Raw genomic sequence first — 15,818 nt, forward strand, 5'->3', positions numbered from 1 at the left:
AAAAAGAGTAGGCTGCCCTGGAATCGCTTTTGGATGCGGATGGGTTGGAAGTCCTAAACGGACATTTGGTGTGTTTGACGGTATTCGACCATCGTGCGTACAAGCGGCCATTGTTTAGCTGTATGAGCGCAGGTTATGCCACTTCGGTTGGAACGCTTTTGATCCAGACTGTTCTAGTTGCAATTCTCAGAACGAAGTGACTTCTTTGTGCGTGTTTAATCTGGTGCCTTATCACGAGAACCTGAAAAGCTGCTTTCTTGACCTATGCTGATCCGTTGAGGTCCTGGCACCAAGGAAGTGCAATCTAGCGTTGCAAATGGTTTGCGAATGGTTGCTGTTGATAGTGGTTTGTTAAACGTAGGCTGGGTATTTTTAACTCTGTTCTTACCGTACCGGTGCTGTCGGCTTTGGTAAGGAAGGAACGAGTGAATATGGGAGATAACGAAAATGGACAAAGTCTGTTGCGGGAAAGAAGAGTGGTATTGGCCCATGATGAATTCGATGTTAAATGTATCGTCCTGCTGTCCACACCGTTCACCTGATGAATTTAGTTTATGCAAAAGATAGGATTCACAAAGCTGCGACCGGGAACGCTACATACTTCGTCAACTCAAATTAATAATGAAAGCGGAAACATGCACAACACGAATGCCCCAACCGTCGCATCCCGGATGATTCCTTATACACCCTGAATGATGCCCTTGCAGCATCATAGGGCAATGCACTGAACAAAATAGCATCCGGCCAGCTGCCAGGTACTATCACAGACATGGTCTTGTGACAAAGCTGTTCGCAACCCCGTCCGGCCCAATAAAACTCTCACACGCGTTGCAGCTCGAGGGTCACTATGGCTATAGGTGCGGGTGCATGAGATATCACTGCTGTTGTTCACTGGTCTGGCGATGCTGCTGTTTGCTTGCCGACAGCAGTCCGTGGCCGCCAACCCGGCGGCGCCGCCAGGCCGGGACCGACGTATGACCGCGTGAAGTGCGCGCCACGCACATGCGGTAGATGATGCGGCAGGCGGATTACCGCCACTGGACCACGGGTCACGTCACTCGCATCCAGCACGCACAACTCCGCCACCATAGACTCAGCGTCGTGCAACACCACCATAAGCCAGCCGTCCTGCGCGTCCATTTCCCGGCTTGCCGCCGCTTCCCTTCCCACCGCCATGGACGGAAGCGGCAATGCGCCGGCTGGCTGCTGCTCTGTTTCGGACCTCTCTCCACTATTGCCATCTGCGTTATTAATGGCATCAGCTGGGCCAACATCTGCTGCTGCACCACGCACACCGTTACCCTTGCGCGGCACAAAAACCGGCGGACCCACAAAGACACGGTCCCCAGGGGACCATATCTCCGCACCGATGCCTCGTCGCCGTGCCAAGCCACTGCTATTGCAGCTGCTGTTGCCATTGCCGTTCACCGAAGCGGCGGCGGCAGCGGCAGCAGCGGGCACCGCATGGTCTGGCGGCACAGCCAGCTTCAACAGCACCTGCGACGGCGCCCAGCCCTCGGCGGCGTCGCTGGCAGCAACGGCGGCGTACAGGTGATGGTAGATACCGCCGCTGCATTGGCCCACCGGCGTCAAGTCCGGCGTGGCGGCGGTGGTTGCGGCAGAAGCCGTGCGCTGCGACAGCACCCTTGTGGAGGCGGTGCCGTACCGGAGATCGACCACAAGGCGCACAAGCTCGGGCTTGGGCTTCCGCCTGTTGGGGTGTAACGGGGTGTGCGGCGGGTAGCGCGGAGACAGAAGAGAGGTTGGAAAGCGTTGCGAAGCCAGACGCGAGAAACGAAGTAAACATAAGCATGCACACAGTTTCAAAGTTAGGAGAGGACAGTGGCTCATCCTTCAGGCGAGCGCCTTCCCAGCACCCAGTACCCCCTTCTTCAGGATTCCAGAGATCCGTCCCGGACTGCACAGGACCCCGTCCACTGGGAGCGAGGTGGAGGGCATGTGAACGGGAGAACGCAAGTAAAGTGAAGCGGCTTACCGGTGTTCCTCTGGATCCAATTCGTCCAGTGCGCCTCCTCCACTGCCCGGCAGGCCCTGCCAGCCAGCAGCCATAAGAGAGGAAAGTCCGACGGTCCCGTGGGACAAGGTGGGGGGCCCTCGGTCGGTCAGAACGTCAGCATGTCGGTCAGTGTATCAGCCCGGTAATACACCGACAGGAACAGCCAAGAGGCGATGCACTATGGAAGGTCATTGAAAGGGACACGGCCGCGAAAATGGTTGCAGTAGCGGCACGTGCTGGGGCGGCCGTTGCAGGGGCGATCGCTCTGCACGGCGGCCCGAGGGTGCCTATGTCGAACTTTCCCTCCACAAGCGCACACCACAACGAGACACATCCCGGTCAGCAAATTGGCGCAGGCTGCCAACCACTGTGCACATCAGCATGCAACTTCAGATACAGCATCACAGCAGTGGCAGCGCCTGAACAACCGCAAAACGCGGTTCACGAATCATCGTGGAATCATCACTTCCACTGCCGCAGCAGCTGTTACATGGGCTTTACCTGTTGACAAGTCGCGTCCAGGACAAGTACGTCACTCTTGTCGTCCGACGTCAGGCTGTAGCAACCCACGCAGGACACAGGCAGCAGCGGCGGTACGTCCACCACGATCGCCTCGGGACCTTGTCGTACGTGGGGAAATATATTGGAGTGTTTGCGGAAGGTCCGCATTTTAGTAGTAAATTCTTAGGATAAACGAATAAGATGAGTGCGGGTGTGTTTTTACGGCGTTACGTGCCATTTTGCCAGGACCTGTGCAACAAATGGAAAACGGTCAGATGCCTGGGCGAAACATCCGCTACCCCCTTTTTCCCACCAATTTCGTCACCACTCCAACCCCCTCCTCACCTTTTGCGGGCCAGACAAAGGGTGCGCCGCCGATGCTGACGCCGGTGCCACGACCGCGTCCTTGGCCTTGCTTACCGCCGTTACTGGTTGAGGACGACGACGAGGAGGAGGAGGAAGAGGAGGGAGAAGTCGGAGTAGCGGTGACGGTACCAGGCGGACGCGGCACGAGGTGAATGCGGGCGGGGCGGCCGGCATCCCAGTCAAAGCACTCAATGAAGGATGCGGCGCCCAGAGTAGCTTCCGTGGCAAAGCGCTGCGGGTTGAAGTCCAGAGGGGGCTGCGAGGGCACACACGTCGGGAGGTCATGGTGGGCGTGGTGGAGAAGGGGAAGGAGGGCCGGGGAGGGCTTGCATAAATTCAATGATTAACACAGTTTTAGATCTAATACAACGACAACGACACAACTAATATATCGACGGTATTTTGAAGCCAAGCTCCAGAACCATTCTCTTTAACCCTCCTCCATCGCATTCCTTCTTCTAGCTGTTCACTTTCTGTTCCCATCCGGACTTGAACGGTGTATCTCAGCGTTGTTTTACTGTTCATGCCCTTCCCGGTCGCGGCTTGCTGCTCGCATAAGTTTCCCATGCCTCCTCTCTGGCCGCCTAGGCCGCCAATTCCTTCGCTTCCCTTCCTGCCCTCCCTCTTTCCCTTTCTCCTTTTTCTCCCTCCCTCTCTCCCTCCCTCTCTCCCTCTCCTTCTCTCCCCTCTCCGCCTCTCCCTCCAACTCTCTCCCATCCTCTGCGTGGCTCACCTGTATTACCACGTAGTACCGGTCCGTGACCCAGAAATCCATAAGGCCCTCCGCCCAGGTAGCCGCCATGCGGTAGGTGATGGGGGGCCCCGCGGGGGCTCCGTCCTCCCCCACCTCCACCCACCGCAACAGCGTGTCCGGACCGCTCTGCGCGGCGCCCATGACCACCAGCCGCTGCGGCCGCTCGCCACCGTCGTTGGGGACCCCGCAGCTTGAGGAGTTGCTGGACGGGGAGGTGCTTGGGATGGAAGTGGCGGCGGAGATGGAGCTGGACCTGGAGGTGGAGGCTGCGTTCGACGGTGCAAGTGAAGACGGGCGGAGGGTCATTGGCGCGCTTTTAACGTTGACGTTTTTGCGCAGGGTTTGATTGGGCCAGCAGGCGCGAGCAGGTGTTGCAATTATCCTCAACTTCCGCTCCGAATCCCCTAGGCCAGCACAGCACAGGTAACATAGTGCGTATGTGTATACGGCGATTGTAAAGAAAAAGGGCAACGGCGACAAAGTCGGTGTTTGGACGCGACCCACCAGCTGCCAGCCCCTGCGGACGATCTGCCGCCGCNGTTAGGGGGCCCCCACCGCTGGCGGCGCTGGCGCGATCTTATTATCCCGCCCACCAGCCGACCCAGGTCTGCCATGGCGCCCCCCATGTCGTACTGCCCCACCGTTTCCAGGGACAACTTGTTTNAATTCGTATGGCAGGGATCCGCCCTGTGGAGCCACATCGGGGGAAATGGAAATAGAAGTGAAAGTGGAATAGGGAATGAATGAATGAACAATGTTATCATGAAACGACCGAAGTACGGGAAGTACGAGTACAGAAGACGAAGAAGGATTTGAAGAGGACTAATGCGGAGGCTGAGGACCGGAGGCCCTTGTCCGGAGGTTGTGATGGCCGAGAGGGAGAGAGGGGGAGAGGGGGAGAGGGGGAGAGGGAGAGTATGGGGCAGGGGGTATTCGTTAGGTGATGTGGGTGACAGGTGACAGTTGTTGGGTCCTTAAAGTATTGCGAGGTAGGGCGGAGCAGAGCGACATACATACGTACATACATACATACCCAAGCCGTGCCAGCACTGGTACTGGAACATGTGGCAACTACCAAGTTTACGAGAAGAGGTTTATTGAGGGGCCATTGTGGAGGGGGAGAAAAGGTGTGGGCGTTGGAGAATGATCAACACTCGTACACCTCCGGAATGTGCGTGGAGATGATAACACGGCCCGTGGTTGGCCCCCCTGGGCCACTGCTCCTCTCTTACATGAGGAGGACCAAATGCCGCAATGGTGTGTGAAGAGGGGTCCTGGATGCTGCGCTATGAGGTGACTCGCCACATCATGTTGTCCACCGTCCTGGGGACGTTTCCTCGCTGTTGGCCCCAATAGGGCTTTGCTCTGGCCGCAGCTTTGGGACGGACGTCTCCAGTCGAGCTGAGGAGAGCTGAGGGGAGCTGGGGAGACGAGCCCCCTGAAAGGCAAGGGTGTTCTTAACCTCTTACCTCTGTGAAGGCTAGCAGCCGACCTGCCCAGAGAACCACAGATGCGTTGGCGGGAGCCTGTGGATGGTGTGTTTCCGGAGGCAGGTAGGTAGGTAGGTAGGTAGGTAGGTAGGTAGGTAGGTAGGTAGGTAGGTAGGTAGGTAGGTAGGTAGGTAGGTAGGTAGGTAGGTGCCTCCGTGCGTGTCCTCCGGTAGGGAGCCAACCTTACCCCCCGGGATAAGCTGGCCGCCCCCCGGCAGACCAACACAGGCAAACGGATGCCCCGGGAAAGTGCTGTGCATGCACGTATGCATGTGTTCTGCCACGCAGCAAACGCAAGCTGCACTTTGTGTTATGAGTGGTTTTGCGGCGCATGTGATTGCAATAGTTGCAATGGCACATACATACGTATACATACATACACACACACTCTCTCTCACACGCACTCGCTCACCCGGAAGCCCAGGTCCAGGGGATTGAACAGTGCGGACAGAGGCGGGGGAGGCGGCAACCCCAGGAGCGAGAAGGGGTCCCACCTACGACGGCGACGAGGGGGAGGACGACGACGACGACGACGACGAGTGGCGTGATGGCCGCATTAGGAACAGGAAGTCAGGGCATGAGGTGGGGTGAGGAGAGATGGCGGGAGGGCTTCCTGGGTACATTTTGGGGCTGTAGGAAGGGTTGAATACACGCAGGTGTATCTCGCGCTCGCCTCTCTCCCGCCGTCACTTCCTCCCTCTGGATCTGGGTTTAAGAGGGAGTCGGCGTCTCCCTTCCTTCTCTCCCTCCCATTTCCTTCCGAACAAAGACCTAACCTCGCATACCTCAAGACCTCAAGATCGCAAAATAACTAACCAAATAGGTGAGCATTTGGGCAGCTGCTGAGCACCCAACACCCCAGGAACACCAATCACTCACATCCCTCTGGTGCCAGTTCGCCTCAACTCACCTGGGGGGCAGCTGCAGCTGCAGCTGCATTGCGGGCCGCCCGATAGCCGCTGCAGATGCCGCCCCTGCCGCCGCCGCCTCCTCTAGTTCGCCATTGTCTTCGTCATCCTCAAAACTCGTCCACCTTTGCTTTTCTTTCTTCTTCTTCTTCTTCTTGTCCTCCGCCGCTGCAGCTGCAGCTGCTGCTGCTGCCCGCCCATCCTCAGCGGATTTGCCGCGGGCACCAGCAGGAACGCGATGGTGCTGCTGGTGCTGGTGCTGCTGGTGCTGCTGCTGTTGTTGCTGCTGTTCTCGGCTGTGTTGCTGTCCGACAACGAGGGGTGCGCCGCGGTCATGGCGACCGCGGGTCAGGCGCCGACCCACCGCCTGCAGGATCGTATGGTGAGGTGAGTGGGAGGTGTAGTGATGTTTATGGGTTGCTAGAGCAGGGGCCCACAAAACTTGCCACTGCCACTGCCATCAATCTCTACCCGCAGAGCTCTTTTCCCGCAGTCCAACCCCATCCACACACCCACACCCACCCACCCACACCACTCACCCAGACGCCCATCCCTGCCGCGTCCCTGTGGCGCGTACCCCTTCCCCAGCTGGGCGGCATGCCTTCTTAAACCCTTTTCGCCTGACCGTCTCCGTGGCGCACATACAGACACGCAGTCATATCCCCGATGCTCCTTTTCCAACACATACATATATACATACACAAATACATACATTAATACGTACATACCCACTTCCAATCCCTTACACGCCGCCCGTAGTCCCTATTTTGCAAGCCAGATCCCGTGTGCCCGACGCCGACCCCTTGACCCCTTGGCCCCCCGCCCCTCGTGCACTCCACCACCTGCTCTGCTACGAAGGAGTTGGTGCGCACGTAGCGGTTGCGAAAGAAAATCTGTCCGCCGTCACCGAACGCCAGGCTGCATACCTAGGGTTGGGGTTGGAGTTGGAGTTGGGGGTTACGGGTGTTAGGGTGGTGGGGCGTGAGATAGGTATAGGGAACAAGACGAACCACTGACGATTGGAGCAGATGCCAGAGGTAAACAGAACTCCAGGACTAGACAGACACGGCATCAGGAATATTTGAATATAAGTGACCAGTAGTGACTGGGGGCTTGGGGGTTCTGGGGGCCTGGGGGATTGAAGTACGCGTGTGTGTGTGTGTGTGTGTGTGTGTGTGTGTGTGTGTGTGCGGGGGGAGATGCAGGCGCCGGGGACCTGCTGTAGGTGTGGCGGGGACTGTGAAGATTCCACGGGGTAGATATGCTTCCGCTGCCGCTGCCGCTACAGCCGCGGTGCTGGTGTTTAATATAGTTAAGGTAGCTAATGTATTTAAGGTTGTCATGGTGTGGTAGTGGTTGAGGTTAGTTAGATCTCATCAGGTGCAGGGGTAGTGGGAAAGTAATTTCCGCCTTTCAACCCCGCGCACCATGCCGTCGGCATCTGAGGGATGCCGTACAGATGTCCCGTACGCTTCGGTCAACGCAGGCCCAATGAGGAAGAGCGTGCCGCGAATATCCTCCGGAACTGTGCCGTACACTGCCTCCGCCGGCACGTAGTAGTCGTACTCGGTGTACTGCAGGACGCGCGGGCAGCAGCAGCGCACGGAATGAATGCATGGGCGCGGCTGTAGCTATGACTGCCATGTCAGGACAAAAAGCGGTTTTCCGTTGCCTCCAAAACCGTGTTGACCCAGAGTGTCGGAGAATTACAGACTCACCTGCGGCTTCCATCCCGATAGGTAGTCGGACAATAATCGACCTGGGGGGTACATGGGCGCCGCATTTGTCCCCGATTAGGTTCCAGGAGGAGAGATCTTGTAGTTCGGGTATCGGAATTCGATTGCATTGAGCCGTTTTGCGCGATGCATAGAGCAAATTTCAAGCTTGTCACTAGAAATGGTGCTGTTGGAGGCTTGTTGGAACTTGCAGGAGATGATGGCGCAGTTCATGGGCTCTTGGAGGCATCGCAATTCCAATAAACAAGTTGTCGATTAGTTTCATGGTGGCAGCCGGAGCGAAAGGGAGCTCTGCACGTGGCAGGTAACCAACCGACTAACTGCCCGTTGCAACAGGATTATAGCTGTAGGATAATGTGGAAGTGTACCCGAGCTCCGGAAGTCCCAAGCAAGTGTGGGGCTTCCAGCCCATGATAAGAACTTTACTTGTCGCACCTGTCAAGTCGCCCGCACGTTTGAGTTGCGGTGGGACTGGGCTTCGCTGAGAAGCTCCCGATGGGTTCAGCGCTTGCGGCTGCACCGACCACTGCGCACGTGTAGCTGTACAAGGACAGCGGCCCCATCTGAGACGTGGCAGGTTAACAAGGTGCACTGTGCTGGCTGTCCAGAGCTCCTTAGCGTACCGGCCTGGCGGGCGGAGCATGCCCATTCGGCCATCAGCTCTTCGATAGGACTCAGCACAAGAGAGCAAAATTTAAGTAGCTCGGGGCAGATGTATCTAAGCTCTGCCTTTATGTATTGTGACTTAGGAAGAAACGGAACTTCCACAGCAAGTCCGCGGCAAGCGACATCCAAGGGGACGGCCAAGCGTTACCTTGTTTTAAGCTTTTTACACGAGTAGGAGGCCATGTGCATATGCTAAAGCGATGTTGTGTCATGGTGTGAGCTGTGGCGGAGCTGCTAAAGAACTATCCTAACCTGCCAAGTACCCTCAAGCAGGCCAAGAGACACAGGTGATATCATAAGAGCCTAAAATGCATCTCAGACATATGAAATATGCAGGTTACGTGCAGTTCAGTTCATTAAGGTCGAAACGTACGGTTGGTACGGTGTCGCTTGCGACTAACAACGCAACCTAATTTGCTAAGCGACATAGATAACGGAGAGATACCGCTCAGCCTTTGAACCAATGTAGAATAATTCTATTATATATCCGTGATCTTTTGACCTGATGGGTAAGAACAAACCTATTGAAAAGGCAGGTCCCACGCTAACACAGACGGAGGCAAACAAGAAGATCAAGAAGGAATCCACGAAACAGGAAGAGAATTTTGAGGACAAGAAGGATTTGCCGAAAGATGGCGGCGTTAAGCCGGCGAAGAAGGGCCAGAAGTCTGAGATAGACGATATCTTCAGCGCGGGAAAGAAAAAGGTTTTGGAAGGAAAGCGACCAGCCACGGATGCTGCGTGTCAGGTGCGTCTACTGTCTTTGGTTGGCGAGCTTCCCACTCCATTCCCTGGTCAAGAGGTGAATGCTTACCGGCGCCAGAAGCCTAAATTAAGAAAGAACACGTCTCCAAGACATAGCCGTCACCACTTGTAAAAGTAGATCGTACGGCACGCAGGAGTCGGACGCCGCTGCCGTCGCTGCTGCCGCCGCCGCACCGGCAAAACGTCCCCGCGTAGAGGGCAGCAAAGATGACATTTTTGGCGAGGCGGCCGGGAAGGGCCGCAGCCGCACCGAGGAGGGCTACGCCATTTACACGGAGGAAGAGCTTGGACTGGGAAAGAAGGGCGGCGACACGGACCTATGTCCCTTTGACTGCGACTGCTGCTTCTAAGCTATACATCTCCTTTTCATCAAGCTTTCTTCATGACTTTCCAACACCGATTGCTGCTACTGCTACCGCTGCTGTTACTGCGGCGCACCCAGGGGAGCCCTGAGGAAAGCGGGAGCGTGCAAGGCATTTCCGAGGGAACCCCCGGCCCGGGCCGGGCCGCAGGGGCACAGGCCTGAACGCATCCATCGCAGGGACCCCGTGACTATGCATTTGTGTGAGCGTGTGTCAGCGGCGGGGAAGTGCTCTTAAGCGCCGGGGGCTGTGTTTAAGGTGGGGTCGTGGTGGGAGGTGTGGAGGTTACGTAGGGAGGAAACACCCAACACCTGGAGTGTGTGCGGTGTTCTAGGACCTTAGGGTCGAAGGGATAGGGAAGTGAAAAGCAAGGCAAGGTGGGCTATTGTGCGTTATGTGTGGTGTTCTAATAGCCAGATCCACAAGGGTAGGAGGAGAGGATTTGCCAGGGGGGAAGATGATGGCACACGAGTAACTTTTTACCGAAGCAAGTGGTAGTAGTAGTAGTAGTAGTCCAGCCTTGGCAGTCTTGAGGGGAAGTCAGCCTGCGTTTTGGGGCCCCAGCTGGGACCAACGCAGCTGAGCCTGGGACTGAGAATATACATACATATAGACGAACACGACGAAATCGAGCGTGACTTTGCATCATCCGTACATGCTGACCGAACGCCAAGCATTCATGCGGGGGGGGGGGGCTGTGTATGACATGCGCTGGATTTTACCTCCTGACTGTCGTACCCTTGCCCCTTACCTTGAAAGCTCCGCCGCATGTTCTTTATCGTGCGGGCACCTGCCACCTCCCGAGGAGGGTATACTTCGTGTGTTCAAACTGCGTGCTGCCGGTTTTCATGTCGGGGTTATCCTTCCACATGTGCTGCCACACGCCATACACGCCGTATCTTTGTATATCGGGGCCCTCGGGGTTTTCCATTCGGGCACATGTGCCCTTTTAATATCATGCACAAGGCCTCGGACACAGGTTAGTATTACACGCATGCCTCGCGCGCATGCCTCTTCCACACTGATTGGTCGAAAGAGTTCCGCTCAACGCACCATCGAAAAAACCCCATCGACCTACGCCTCCTTCGTAGTCGCCTCGTGCTGGGTGCGTCTCATAAGTGACCCTTCACAGAATTTATTCATTCATCGAAATCCAAACAGCGATGATAAGGACGAGTTCACGATGAAAAAGGCCTGCTGACGAGGACGCATTCCGGGGGCACGAGTTCAGTTTCATCCGGCGGTTAACCACCGCGCCAGCCCGGACCGCAAATGTCAACCATGACACAGATAGGTGATGACATAGTATCACAACCGGAGTGTGGGTTCTGCGGGCAGCACCGGTCATCAAATTGGGTTCTCTGTAACCTCATTTATTCGTTCAACGCATGAGAACCAGTCGATATATGATACAAAATCTTTTATTGCTCATTGTATCCATCTCTAGAATAAAATGAGGAATTCATCTTAAAAATGAGAAAAATCGCAACACATGCCCACGGCCAATTCTGTCGGTGCGAGGATTTCCTTCTCTTGGGGACCCAACCTTCCCTTGCACACACACCGCACTCTCTCTGAATCCCCAAACCGCACCTGCGCCGCTTCCAACCGTACTGCACGGTGCAGACGGTAGCTGCAGGACCAGCCGTAGCTGCGGCACCAACCGCAGAGGCTGTTTTCGGGCGGCTAAAGCTGCCGCGGCATTCACCGCGTCGGTTTCATCATGCTGCTAATGTTGCTGAGTCAGCACGTAGACTGCCAGTCCTGCAAAGTATCCGGCAGTCGCCCAGGGCGTGATGCGCCTGGCGTACCAGCCAAAGGACGCGGAGCGGTCCATGCCCATGAAGGCCACTCCCGCCGCACTGCCAATGACCAGCAAGGAGCCCCCCGTGCCCGCACAGTAGGCGATAAGCTGCCACAGGCTGCTGTCCTGCAGAGGTTTTACGGGGTTCCAACAGGATGGATTGCTGTGAAATTTCCTGGGGATGACTAATGACAAGGGGAAGACTTAAGTCTAATTTTCCTTACAAGGTTTTTTGGTGTCCTGAAACCACGGTGGGAAAGGGGCTGGGGATTAGGGACTAGAGCTGAACGGAGCCCCCTCCTGTAGAGGTGTAGAGTAGGGGACAGCCGCAAAGCGGATGAGAAGCGGTTATGCAACATCGTGACCCACGCAACGCCAACACCACTGCACGACGCTCCCCTTACCTGTGGATACAACTGCATGTCGTACATGCCCATCGTCGCAGCCACCAGCGGCACGTTGTCCACGATCGCGCTTGCTAGACCGATAATTCCCGCCACTACCTACAGCCACCAAATAAGTAAAATATAAAATCAAAGCTTTGGACACCGGGAACATCACCATCATCAATCATCATGTCAGGCATTTATCGCAGTTACGAGTTCTAGTTGGGTCAGACTTTTAAGACCTTGGGATGGACACTTCGGCGTCTGGCGCTGAGCCCTACCTTCTAACTGCCCAAGCCTTCCAGACCTCCCTTCTTCACTTCATCCTCTCCCAGGTCCACTTCGCTATCCCTGCACCAGCTCCCAACCCAGCGGCTTCTCCTTTCATCCACCCAAACACCCCAACCACTCCACAAATCCGGGCCACGGGCCTCCCCCCCAGACAAGTACAATACATGCGCACCTCCTGCTGCGGCACCAGCCTGCCCAACCCCTCCGCCAGCTCCTTCAACAGCCCCGCCTTGTCCAGCGCCGCCACCGCCAGCAGCACCCCCGTGAAGAACAACACCGCCTCGCTGTCCACCCGCTTGAGGGCCTGAGACACGGTCAGGTGCCTGACGTGTGTGTATGTATGCATGTGCATGTATGTATGTACATATACACAGGGAGGGGACGGAGGGGAGCGAGGGAAGTAGTAGGAGGGATGGAAAGGAATAGAACAAGCGTGCGGGCACAGGGAAAGAGGTATGAGGGGGTGGTGGAAATGGTAGAATGGTTGTGGGGAGAAACCCGTAGGGAGGGCAAACACGAGGCGGCGAGGAGCAGGGGCAACCTATGTGCAACCTATCGTTGCACATAGCCGCAGGCCATGCGGCCCATTCCACAACCCAACCAAGTCGCATAACAGCACAAACCGACACGCCCGCGTACGCCTAAACACACACACACACACTCTCTCTCCCCCCTCTTGCAGGGGAATCCCCCTTTCCCCGCTTTTGCCTTGCCAACTGCCCCTAGGCCGTTCTTCGGCCACTACATTTGTTCATGAACCACCATGATTACACCGCTTGGATGTCAGAACGCGGGTTGGTGTTAAGGAGTGATCTACTCATGTGTTTCTGTGTGTGATAAACACCTTCAGAGTTGTGTTACGTATTATACTCTCAAATACCACTAAAACATGTTAAGGGCACGCAATGCGGCCGCCCGAAGAAGGACCAAGAGACGCTTACTCCTCTCCAACAGTCCATCCAGGGGGGGAGATTGAGTTACGAGGCAAATCTCAAAACCGTTTAAACGAAACGCCGTACCTACGCTCCTCTCCAAAGTGGATGGCGTCCGTCACGAGCCACAGGAAGCCCAAACACGCCAACATGCCCATGTGTGGCGGCAGCCCCGCCCAGGCCCGCAGCACCGGCACCATGAGGAGGCTGCCAAGGCCCACACTGAGAACCAGGTTACTTCGGGGCGGAGCCGCCGCTGCAACGTCGTCCGCGGTGCTGGAAGGCGCGGTTGGGAGGCCATCCGAGGAGGTCGTTGTCGGCACTGCTGGTGCTGGCGCTGGCGCTGCTGATAGTGACTGTGATCGTGATTTTGCTGGTGCTGCTGGTATCGACGGCGCTGGTTGAGGATGCGGAGTTGGAGCTGGAGCTGGTGCTGGTGTCGTTGTTGATGCGGCGTCACTGGCCGTCGTCTGCGTGGAAGCGGGACAGGAAAGGGTTGCTGGGCCAACGTCGGCAAAAAGACGGAAAAAGGAACGCTGGTCCCAGCCTAGCTCCTCTTTTCTTTCCTTTTCTTTGCGTAGTTTACGCAGGTTTAGTTTTGGCTTTGACTTGTTTTGTTTTTTGCACGTGACGGACTATATCGCCGTACCACCCTTCAGTTCACACCCTATTGATAAGAAATACATAGTATGATTCCCCGGGAATGGGAGGGGGAAAGGGGGCTTGGAAACCCCTGGCAGTACTGCGGTGTACGACCCGTACCGCAAAAGCCCCACCTGGCTGTTACTGCTGTTACTGCTACTAGTGGTGGCGGCAGTAACCTTGGTGATGGCAGTGCTGTGGGGTGCCGTGATTGCCTTGACGGGTCCTTGCAGCTCGGGCGCCGTGATCGCCCATGCGGCCACCGGCAGCGCCACGGACATGGCGGAGGGCAGCAACAGGTCTCGCATGGTGGCGCTCGTGGAGATCTGGCCGTGAATCCACAACATGGTGGTGGTGACGTCGCCTGCATGCACGTGCTTGAGGAAGGCGGGAGGGAGAAGACAGAGGCAACGAAAAGGGAAAAACGAATCATGGTAGGATTCGAACGCGGACGCGAACTGGTGGCGGAAGCAGTTCCAGCAGCAATAGCAACAGCATCAAAGTTACCTCCATAGAAGCTTTTGCAAGGTCCCCTTCTGCATGTCTGTCCAGACACATACACATACACACACTTTTCTTGCCGGCCAAGTGCAACCCCTTGAGATTAACTTGATTAATAGAAAAGTGATACCGTCCCCGTATACTAAATACCACGGGCTGTATGTGCAAGTAGGTGCATGCACGGAGGTAAGATGTACGGAAGGATGTACGACAAGCCTTATCACCTATGGGTGTCCACGCTCCTCCCGCGTTTGCCGCCACCACCACCGCGGCGCCGAGAAACCTCCTCGTGTCTGTCGGCGGGTGAGACACACACACCAAAAGATATACATACAGATGTACATATGTAAATACGCGGACAGGTACACGGATCAACGGGCAGGAAAACAAAGGTTAGGCAGACATACATGCGGATAAACCAGAGTGTATAGCAGATATGCAGGCAGATGAATAGCTGCACACCATCCCCACAACTTCGACCCACAAACAGATGTTTGTCCCCCATTTAGCTTTTCTCCCACACCTCCAAAGGGGCCCCCATGCAGACACCTGCATCTGGACACAGCTTCTGTAGCAGCGCCACCATCACTATCGTAGTGGTGAGGTTATCCAGGACGCTAGACATGGCGAAGGTGAGGGCGGCCACTGCGAGCAGCAGCTGGGACTTGCTGCCGGGGCGGACCGATTGCGTGATCACCTGCGAGGCGAGAATGGGTGTATGGGGGTAATGGATGGCAGATGGTGGGTCCAACACAAGCAAGTCCGGCGGCGGCAGCTCAGGAAGGCAAGGCACGATTGATAGCGGTAAGGGGAGAGCAAAACTCGCACTCTCGCCTCAAACCCCCCAAATCAACCGACCCCAACCAACTCCAAACCAACCCGCAAGTACAGTATGTCCCACATGGAATTAGACATGGCAAACATACAGACAAACTGGTCTGGTGACACTTCTGCAATCAGCAGCAAAAGGTTCGATTCCTGGGCAGCCCCCGACATTGATCATGGGAGCATTATGTTCACTTGCCGCTGAGGTGTGGAGACGAGGTCTAGTTGGTGGACTAGTTTCACAAGCTGAAATGTCAGCGACGGAGGACCTGTCTCTACGGATGTCGGGTGACTTGATGAGGTGGGTCTAGGTAGCGGGACCCAATAACCGCCGTCGGTTGTACGGTGGAATCAATTTTCAAGTTTATAGTCCACGGCCTTCCGGCTTTGACGGACCCCCCCGCACTCGTGCAGCACTTGTAAACATACATGCATGCGCGCATGGCAGACACACGCACTACACGCATTCACCCGCATGCTGAGAGCCCCCATCCGCGCCCTCACCTTGAACCCCTGATGGGCATCCACCACCTCCACCACCGTCATGGCCCCCAACAGGAAGAATATGACCGCGGACACCTCCCCCAGGGCGCTGCCCATCTCCAGGTCTAGGGCCTAAGAGGGGTGCAGGGAGGGGCGGAGTGGGGCGGAATCAAATGCAAGGAGAAACATGGAAAGGAATGCCGGCGTCCAGAAGGGAAGTGCGGTTGGGTTGGGTTGGGTGGGGTGGGGTAAGCGCGGTGCGATGAAAGGGGTCAGGAGTGGGGAGTGAGCAGCATGAGAGGGACAACTTAGGGGCGCGCGGGGGTGAGGGGGGAAGTTGTTTGGATGTGGGTCGCGGCAAAGTGCGGTCGGGTAACCAGGAACGAAAG

At 56.3% G+C, this 15,818-nt stretch overlaps 3 protein-coding genes across 3 annotated transcripts in view; 1 reads left to right on the top strand and 2 right to left on the bottom strand.

Moving 5' to 3' along the window:
* Window positions 1-492: 492 nt before the first annotated feature.
* On the bottom strand, window positions 493-8,741 carry VOLCADRAFT_103550 (uncharacterized protein). The gene is made up of 14 exons (XM_002947715.1): window positions 8,587-8,741; window positions 8,208-8,399; window positions 7,755-7,795; window positions 7,464-7,610; window positions 6,879-6,962; window positions 6,039-6,403; window positions 5,541-5,622; window positions 5,108-5,164; window positions 4,280-4,325; window positions 3,618-3,904; window positions 2,864-3,140; window positions 2,519-2,637; window positions 1,997-2,052; window positions 493-1,711 (listed from the first exon to the last, which is right to left on the bottom strand). The coding sequence occupies exons 1-14, from the start codon at window positions 8,648-8,650 to the stop codon at window positions 889-891; spliced, it is 2,640 nt and encodes an 879-aa protein (XP_002947761.1). The 5' UTR covers window positions 8,651-8,741; the 3' UTR covers window positions 493-888.
* Window positions 8,742-8,875: 134 nt separating this feature from the next.
* Window positions 8,876-9,744, top strand: VOLCADRAFT_103551 (uncharacterized protein). Its single transcript, XM_002947588.1, has 2 exons — window positions 8,876-9,186; window positions 9,338-9,744. Exons 1-2 carry the CDS (start codon window positions 8,944-8,946, stop codon window positions 9,551-9,553), a joined length of 459 nt encoding a protein of 152 aa, XP_002947634.1. The 5' UTR covers window positions 8,876-8,943; the 3' UTR covers window positions 9,554-9,744.
* Window positions 9,745-11,294: 1,550 nt separating this feature from the next.
* The window catches only part of VOLCADRAFT_57334 (uncharacterized protein), a gene marked incomplete at both ends in the record, with an annotated part of 5,589 nt that continues 1,065 nt past the window's right edge, over window positions 11,295-15,818 (bottom strand). Inside the window, 8 exons of the mRNA XM_002947716.1 lie at window positions 11,295-11,495; window positions 11,774-11,872; window positions 12,219-12,369; window positions 13,066-13,334; window positions 13,896-13,984; window positions 14,346-14,414; window positions 14,671-14,818; window positions 15,451-15,561. Of these exons, the coding sequence (XP_002947762.1) occupies window positions 11,295-11,495; window positions 11,774-11,872; window positions 12,219-12,369; window positions 13,066-13,334; window positions 13,896-13,984; window positions 14,346-14,414; window positions 14,671-14,818; window positions 15,451-15,561 (1,137 nt within the window). The remainder of the gene's footprint in view (window positions 11,496-11,773; window positions 11,873-12,218; window positions 12,370-13,065; window positions 13,335-13,895; window positions 13,985-14,345; window positions 14,415-14,670; window positions 14,819-15,450; window positions 15,562-15,818) is intronic.

Source organism: Volvox carteri, assembly GCF_000143455.1.
Source record: "Volvox carteri f. nagariensis unplaced genomic scaffold VOLCAscaffold_7, whole genome shotgun sequence".
Classification (NCBI taxonomy): Eukaryota; Viridiplantae; Chlorophyta; class Chlorophyceae; order Chlamydomonadales; family Volvocaceae; genus Volvox; species Volvox carteri.